Genomic DNA, 9028 nt, shown 5'->3' on the forward strand with positions numbered 1-9028 from the left:
AACGCGGACATCCAGCCGGAGGAGACAGCGGGAGGCCGAGCCGCGTTCCCCGGCCTCAGGGCCGCCGCAGCCCCGCTAAAGCCCCCAACCACCCCCCCTCCACCCCTCCACCCCTCCACTCCCCCACATCCCCCAGACCCGGAGCCGGAGGAGGACGGAGCGGCTCCTCCTTCTTGGTCCTCCTCTTTCCGTTTCCTCGACCTCCTTTTTTTTACCTGTCTCCTTCTTCTTTCTCTCCCTCTTTTTCATCTCTCTTCATCCTCCTCCTTTCCCGACCTTATTTCTCTTTTCCTCCTTCTCCTCTTTCTCTCCTTCATCTTCTTTTTCCTCCTCCTTTCCATTCTCCTTCCACCACCTTCCTTGCTCCTGTCCTCCTCTCCTCTTCCTCCTCTCCTCTTCCTTCTCTCCTCTTCCTCGTTCCTTCTCTCCTCTTCCTCTTCCTTCTCTCCTCTTCCTCGTTCCTTCGCCTCTTCCTCCTCTCCTCTCCCTTCTCTCCTCTTCCTTCTCTCCTCTTCCTCGTTCCTTCTCTCCTCTTCCTCGTTCCTTCTCTCCTCTTCCTCTTCCTTCTCTCCTCTTCCTCATTCCTTCTCTCCTCTTCCTCGTTCCTTCTCTCCTCTTCCTCTCCCTTCTCTCCTCTTCCTTCTCTCCTCTTCCTCTTCCTTCTCTCCTCTTCCTCGTTCCTTCTCTCCTCTTCCTCTTCCTTCTCTCCTCTTCCTCATTCCTTCTCTCCTCTTCCTCGTTCCTTCTCTCCTCTTCCTCTTCCTTCTCCTCTTCCTCCTCTCCTCTTCCTCCTTCCTTCTCCTCTTCCTCCTCTCCCTCCTTCCTTCTCCTCTTCCTCCTCTCCTCTTCCTTCTCTCCTCTTCCTCATTCCTTCTCCTCTTCCTCGTCCTCCAGCTCCTCAGAAGAGAAAAGAGTGAAAAAAGAAAACTGTTAAAATACAATTAAACTGCAGAACGTGGCTTTCGGAGGACAAAATGCAGAAACACGGGAGCGACCGGAGTTCACCGCTGTTCTCCAGGTGGCCGGAGGAGAACCGGAGAACCGCCACACTTCCTGTCTTGACGTCACACTTCCTGTCTGACGTCACACTTCCTGTCTGACGTCACACTCTCTGGCTGTTTCTCAGTTCCAAGTACGAAAGTTCGTACTCGCAAGTCCGTACTTGGAAGTACAGACATTCTGAATTTCTTGCCCAATTGCCCTGATGGGTCCTAAAGTGGGCGGAGCCAAAAGACATCCAGGTATTTCATGCATACTTCCAAGTGGATCAGTGCTTGTTGATTACTGATGAGAAATACCAAGAAGGCAAGTAGACATATTGAGAAACGGCCCCCTGTCTGAAATCACACTTCCTGTCTGACATCACACTTCCTGTCTGACATCACACTTCCTGTCATCAAATCATGTCACGTCTAAACGACGACGGACGAGTACCATACAGACATTATGGTAAAGTTCTAGATCCGTCTTCTACACCTCTTATCCTGTTCAGGACAGGTACTGGAGGAGTTGCACCTGGACAGGTGAGGGCAGGAAACACCTGGACAGGTGACCCTTCTTCCCCAGGGACAGGTGGACACTCGCAGTCTGTCCCAGTTGAATTTAGAATCACCAGTTATGAACATTAACCTTTTTTGGTCTCTCTCTCTCTCTCTCTCTCTCTCTCTCTCTCTCTCTCTCTCTCTCTCTCTCTCTCTCTCTCTCTCTCTCTCTCTCTCTCTCTCTCTCTCTCTCTCTCTCTCTCTCTCTCTCTCTCTCTCTCTCTCTCTCTCTCTCTCTCTCTCTCTCTCTCTCTCTCTCTCACACACACACAGTAGAGCAGTACTTCAGTATTTGAACTGCTGCACCGCCCAGTACCGCACTCTGCTTGAGCGTTTTATATTTATATATATTTTATTTTATTTATTTTTTTAAATCTTCCGGCTCTCTTATTATGAAGGCCCGCGCGGTGCTTCCGGCCTTTGCAGCCATTTAATCCTTTTTCCAGCATGCTCTTTGTCCGTCCACTTCCTGTTTATTGTGACGGTTCTCCCGGTGGATCTGTCGGTACCTCCGACCCGGTACCCCCGCCCCGGTAACCCCGCTAAGTCCGGGCCGCCCCGCCCGGTGCCCTCCGTAAGTACCGGGAGGCTTTTCTTACTGTGACCGCGTCGGGCCCGCGCTTCCTCCGGCGGGGACCCGCGGTCCGGTCCGGTCCGGTCCGGTCCGGTCCGGACCGGGCTCGGGTCTGCGGCGGGCCCGGATCGGACCGAGCGCGGACCGCGGGGTGCGGACTCGGAACGTCCCCGGAGGGAGCGGCTCTCCTCCGGCGGAGGAGCACCGCTCCGAACAGGGGGGGGGGCCGGCGGCGCCGCGCCGCAAATCGAACGCACCCCCTCAACGCAGAGGCTCCCGGTGACACACGTCAAAGTCCACCGGCGGGGAGCGCTCGATCTGCGGCCCGGCGCCGCCCGGTCCGGTCCGCTCCGCTCTGGCGGGTTTATTAAGGCGCGAGACCGGCAGAGGTCACGTGACCGAGCAAGGCTCAGGGGGCTGCTGGGCAAAGAGGTCGGAGGTCACGTGACACCATGCCCTCTGCAGTGGAGCGGTGACGTCACGTGGCAGTGAACCTGTCCTGTCGAGTACTCGGAGTACTCAGAGTACTGATAAGAGGAGGGAAACCTGAAAGACGTGTTGAGAACTAAAAACTGCAGCCATTTATCTGTTCTCTCTCTCTCTCTCTCTCTCTCTGTCTCTCTCTCTCTCTCTCTCTCTCTGTCTCTCTGTCTCTCTCTCTCTCTCTCTCAGTCGTTTTTGAGTTTTCTCCTAAACAGACAAATAAAGCAGGATGATTTAATAACGGCAGCAGGAAGTGGCCTGTGAGGTAATACTTGCCGGACAGGATGTAGTGACTCCACTGATTACCAAAATAAAGTGGAAGCTCAACTTTTTTTATCCACAACTTTATGAAAACCACGCTGATCCGCACTGATCCCTTTCTACCGCTGCACCACCAGGTGAAGAGATTCTACCGCTATAGTTCTACAATTCTACAACTGCACCACCAGGAAATGAAATATTCTACCGCTACAGTTCTACTGCTGCACCACTAGGAGATTTGATTCTACCGCTACAGTTCTACTGCTGCACCACTAGGAAATGTGATTCTACCGCTACAGTTCTACTGCTGCACCACTAGGATATGTGATTCTACCGCTACAGTTCTACAATTTTACCACTGCACCACCGGGAAATGAGATATTCTACAGCCACAGTTCTACCGCTGCACCACTGCAAATGAGATTCTACCGCTACAATTCTATAATTCTACCGCTGCACCACTGGGAAATGAGATTCTACCGCTACAATTCTATAATTCTACCGCTGCACCACTGGGAAATGCGATTCTACCGCAACAGTTCTACAATTCTCACACTGCACCACCGGGAAATGAGATTCTACCGCTGCACCACCAGGAAATGAGATTCTACCGCTACGATTCTACCGCTGCACCACCAGGAAATTAGATTCTACCGCTACAATTCTACAATTCTCACTGCACCACCAGGAAATGAGATATTCTACCACTACAGTTCTACAACTCTACCACTGCACCACCAGGAAATGAGATTCTACCACTGCAATTCTACCGCTGCACCACCAGGAAATTAGATTCCACCGCCACAGTTCTACAATTCTCACTGCACCACCAGGAAATGAGATATTCTACCGCCACAGTTCTACAATTCTCACTGCACCACCAGGAAATGAGATATTCTACCGCCACAGTCCTACAATTCTACCGCTGCACCCCCAGGAAATGAGATTCTACTGCTGCACCACCAGGAAATGAGATATTCTACTGCCACAGCTCTACAATTCTACCACTGCACCAACAGGAAATGAGATATTCTACCGCTGCACCACCAGGACCACAGATTCTGGGTGGTGTTGGTGTCGTCACTCGCTGCACCACCACCAGGAAATGAGATTCTACCGCTACAATTCTACCGCTGCACCACCAGTTTCCTCCATTAAAGTCGAGCCGGCCAATCAGATCTGCGCTTCTCAATGACATCTTAGTGGGCGGGGCTCCAGGTCCTCCTCCTCCACAACAGCGTGAGCATAGAGCTATAGAAGTCAGAGTTATTTACAAGTTCATGAACAGGAGTCTACTTCTATAGTTCTATGTGCTGCATGTCCTTTTTGGTGCGTCACAGTGCCCCTAGAGGCCTGGCAGGTGTACTGCAGGCCCCGAGGCGGTTCATGGTGACGTGGGGAGGAAACCACATGGTCTTGGATGACACACACACACACACACACACACCTCTTGTGTTCTCTCTCTACAGTCGGCCTAAAAAGTTCCCTCTTCTGTTTTCGCCCCTCCCCCAGGCCCCGCCCACTCTGTGCTGCCTGTCCTCGCCCCCCCCCACCGCCCCCCCACCCCCACCCCCGCCCCCGTCCTGCAGAGGTGGTCAGGATGGAGGACTCGGAGGCGGAGCTGACGGTGTCGGAGTCGGACGCCCTGGGCGCGGACTTCATCACGGTGGAGCTGGACACGCAGCCCATCGAGTACGTGGTGAAGTGGGCGGAGGTGGGGTCAAAGTTCACCATCTCCTGCGTGAAGCGGGACTCGGACGAGGCGTCGGACCTGACGGTGGACCACCTGAAGATGGAGGCGGACGAGGCCTTCTTCGCGCCGTACGAGGAGGTGTACCCGTGCGAGGTGACGGAGCAGAGCGTGGAGATAAAGACGGACTCTGACGAGGAGGAGGAGGAGGAGGAGGAGGAAGAGGAGGAGGAGGAGGACGGCGAGGAGGAGGAGGGGGAGGAGCAGGAGGTGCTGGTGGAGGCGGGGGGCAGCCACCTGGACGCCGACTCGGACCAGGCGGACTACGAGCCGGACGAGCGGCAGTACCGCTGCGGCTACTGCGGCAAGTGCTACAGCCACGCCTCCAGCCTGTACCGCCACCAGCAGACGCACACCGGCAAGGGCGCCGCGCCGCCCGCCAAGCGGGCGCTGGAGGCCGCGCCCCAGGACGCCCGCTACACCTGCCCCCACTGCGGCATGAGCTTCAAAGGCAGCAGGTGAGTCTGGGGGCGGGGCCTGGACGCTGGGGGGGGGGGGCGGGGCCTCTGGCTCGGTCACTGATTCGACTTGAAGCCGAGTTTGAGCAGAAAACATCAGCTGCTGCCAACCGAAGTCACCAGTTAACACGGGCACCAGTTGAACCGAAACACCGGACTGGGAAAATCCATCTTAAACATCATAAACATGTTAAAATATCTACTGTTTAAGTAAATATCCGGTGCACGGTGACCGCGGCCGTACTGTAGGGCGAGGTGAGGAGGCACTGGCGGAAAAATATCGTAGGAAAGTTACGTGTCAAAGAAATTAACAGTGTGAACCTGAATCTGCAAAAGTCGTCTTGTAATTTGCCCGTCTGTAATTACGTATATAAATGTGTAAAAAAAATAAATAAATGTGCTGAGCTGTATTAGAATTAGTACATGTAATAATATTAGTCAATACATAATAACACAGAGAGTTTTTTGCACGTGACTTTCGCTGCAGTAGAAGGCCTCTCAGGTGTAAAGCCGGGGTTTTGCTGCCCTGAGCTCAGGCTCACAGGCGCCTTCACTCTGACGGTTTCTGGTCTAAGTCACAGAATTAAAGCGTACGTGGTTTCTGACAAGCATTTTGTGTATTAAATCTATTTAATGGGCTCTGATTATTCCGATAATTGCAGCAAGGAAATAGAAATGCAGATCCAGTGGGCTGCTGCCGTAACGAGGGTTTGATTCCACTGCTGCAGGACTCCAGTGGTTATTTGTGTATTATTTATTTCTAAGAGGATGTTATTTATCACTCGTGACACACATGGACACTTTATCACCGGCGGTGTATCAAACAGTTTATTCTACGGTCTGTGCTGATTGTCTGTCTACATCCTGCCCACAGCGACGTATGGCGCCACCTGCCCTGTACACCTGCCTGCACCTACTGAGGTACAGAGCAGCAGAGCGGTGAGCAGCCTCAATGAAAGTTCCTGTGAGCCTTGCTTTTTTTTTTTTTACACATTTAAATACCTTAATTACAGACAGGCAAACTACAAGACGACTTTTGCAGATTCAGTTTCACGTTGGTAAATTCTTTTACACATTGAAATGCAGACAGGCGACTCTTTACGCAGTGACAAATAGTTTTGCTACAATAAAGCCTCCGTGGAGAAGCGCCGTTAGAGACACGTGACCTCTGACCTCTGACACGGCGGTCTGTAGCGGGCCAGAGAAAACTACACATGAACACCACGAGGAGCAGCGGAGCCTAAACTCTGCAACCACACAGGAGCCCTATTAGCACTGTTAGCTCAGTTAGCAGTGTTAGTGGCGTTCGTTCAGTTAATGGCGTTAGCTCAGTTAGCACTGTTAGTAATGTTAGCACTGTTAGCTCAGTTAGCACTGTTAGTGGTGTTAGCTCAGTTAGCACTGTTAGTTCAGTTAGCACTGTTGGCTCAATTACTGGTGTTAGCTCAGTTAGCAATGTTTGCTCAGTTAGCACTGTTAGCAATGTTAGCCTAGTTAGCAGTGTTAGTAATGTTAGCTCAGTTTGCAGTGTTGGCTCAGTTGTCACTGTTAGTGGTGTTAGCTCAGTAAGCAGTGTTAGCTCAGTTAGCAGTGTTAGCTCAGTTAGCAGTGTTAGCTCAGTTAGTGGTGTCAGCTCAGTTAGCAGTGTTAGCTCAGTTAGCGGTGTCAGCTCAGTTAGCAGTGTTAGGTCAGTTAGCAGTGTTAGCTCAGTTAGTGGTGTCAGCTCAGTTAGCAGTGTTAGCTCAGTTAGCGGTGTCAGCTCAGTTAGCAGTGTTAGGTCAGTTAGCAGTGTTAGCTCAGTTAGTGGTGTCAGCTCAGTTACCAGTGTTAGCTCAGTTAGCGGTGTCAGCTCAGTTAGCAGTGTTAGGTCAGTTAGCAGTGTTAGCTCAGTTAACAGTGTTAGCTCAGTTAGCTCAGTTATCGGTGTTAGCTCAGTTAGCAGTGTTAGCTCAGTTAGTCAGTTATCGGTGTTCGCTCAGTTATCGGTGTTCGCTCAGTTAGCAGTGTGCTGATTGGCTGTGTCTCCCCGGCAGGATGCTGGGCAGCCACCTGCGGCTGCACGGGAAGCGGCGGATCCACCCCTGCAACATCTGCGGGAAGGAGTTCAACCACAGCTCCAGCCTGTCGCGCCACCGCCTGATCCACAAGAAGGGCAAAGGCCTCCCCAAGGACGCCGCCCTCGTCCCCGCCATGGCCGCCCTGCGCCACACCATGAAGGGCGGTGGCAAGAACAAGAAGTCCAAGAGGAAGCCGCCGCCGCCGCCGACGCCGACGCTGCCGCCGCCGCTGCCGCAGCACATGCTCCCCGCCGCCATCATCCACAGCCAGGGCGGCGACAAGTTCTACGCCTGCCCGCAGTGCGACATGAGCTTCCGGACGTCCACGCAGCTGTCCAAGCACCAGGTGACCCACGTCAAGGAGCTGCTGGACAACTACACGCCCGGCAAGGAGAACCTGGCCGAGACCTCGTCCGACCTCAAGATCCGCCTCAAGCTCTGCTCCCGCGACAAGCCCAACTTCTACACGCTGTGCAAGAAGAACCGCCGCCGCCGGGGGGGCGGCCGCGCCGCCGCCGCCGCCAAGCGGGGCTTCGCCACCTCGGAGGAGGAGGAGGAGGAGGAGGAGGAGGACGGGAGCGGCGGCGGCGTCGGGACGGCGGTGGTGGACGTCGGGGGCTACGGCTGCGGCCAGTGCGGGAAGCGCTTCAGCCACTCGTCCAGCCTGGCGCGGCACCAGCAGACCCACCGGGCGGCCGACGGCGTGGGCGGCGGCGGTGGCGGCGGCGGCGTGCGGGGAAAGGCGCCGCAGCAGCCGCACGCCAAGGCCGGCGCCGTCCCCGCCGCCAAGAACAAGACGTACACGTGCGCCGCCTGCAACAAAACCTTCATGCACTCGTCGAGCTTCTCCCGCCACAAGAAGGCCCACCTGGAGGAGGAGCAGCGCGCCCGCATGGCCGCCGCCGCCGCCAAGTGCATCAAGGGCCCCCTGCTGGACGAGACCGCGCCGCTGGAGTCCGACTCGGAGTGACGGCGCTCGGCTCCGCCCACCACCACCACCCCCCCCCCCACCCGCCCCCCCCCTCCTCTCTCTCTCTCTCCGGGCCGGCTCAGACTGCTTCTGGTACCAGTTCTGGAAAGTTCCGTTGTGTTCTGGATACAAGTTTGGACGGGTTCCGCGCGGCCGGCGTCAGGTGAAGGGAAACAGGAAGTGGTCGACTCCTGTCCCGGTTGTAGATAGCGGGAGGGACTTCCTTTGTATGGTCGTATGGTGGAACTCTCCCCGCGCGGCCGTTAGATCATCGCACCTATAGGATTAAATCTTAAAAGTGTTTCCACCCGCTCCTGGCCCCGCCCACCACCCCTCCCCCCGCCGTACGTTCACCTTCACTCCGCCCCTTTCACAGTCCATTTCCCCCCCCATCAGCCACCTGGGCACACGACATTTTTGGGGGGGGGGGGGGGGGAATGGTAGTTCTGACGGAGGCCTGAATGCAGTGCTGCGATTGGACGGCAGCCGCTCGCTCTGATTGGACGGTTTGAATTTATTTATAGAACAAAGCAAGCAGGACCGGTCGGCAGCCAATCAGCTTCCACCACCGCGGTCTGACTGCTGCAGCGTGACCTCTCCTTCAGGCCCCGCCCACTTCCCCCATGTCTGTTTATGATTGGCTGTGGTTGTTTTATTGGCACTTTGCCCCCCCCCCCCCAGTTGACCCCCCCCTCCCACACACACACACACACACTGCTCCTTTGGTTCTTTCGGTGTGAAGTGGACTTAATTTAATGGTGGATTATTTATTTAACCCCCTCCTCCCCCCCTCCCCCGTTAGTTTGCGGTCGTTCAGGTGCGTGTCGTTGGCTGTGTCGCTGAGTGGGCGGGGCCACGTGCAGGTAGAAGGTTGTTGGTCATTGTATCGTGTTCTAGAGAAAAAAATAAACCCACTGACATGTTCTGTCTGTTT

At 54.8% G+C, this 9028-nt stretch overlaps 1 protein-coding gene across 1 annotated transcript in view; it reads left to right on the plus strand.

The window, feature by feature from the left end:
* LOC308138436 (uncharacterized protein) overlaps nucleotides 1-9017 on the plus strand; it is a 9254-nt gene extending 237 nt beyond the window's left edge. Inside the window, exons 2-3 of the mRNA XM_080507547.1 lie at nucleotides 4372-5067; nucleotides 7101-9017. Of these exons, the coding sequence (XP_080363673.1) occupies nucleotides 4460-5067; nucleotides 7101-8094 (1602 nt within the window). The 5' untranslated portion in view covers nucleotides 4372-4459 and the 3' untranslated portion in view covers nucleotides 8095-9017. The remainder of the gene's footprint in view (nucleotides 1-4371; nucleotides 5068-7100) is intronic.
* Nucleotides 9018-9028: the final 11 nt, after the last annotated feature.

The sequence above is a fragment of the Blennius ocellaris genome (genome assembly GCF_963422515.1).
Source record: "Blennius ocellaris genome assembly, chromosome: 13".
Classification (NCBI taxonomy): Eukaryota; Metazoa; Chordata; class Actinopteri; order Blenniiformes; family Blenniidae; genus Blennius; species Blennius ocellaris.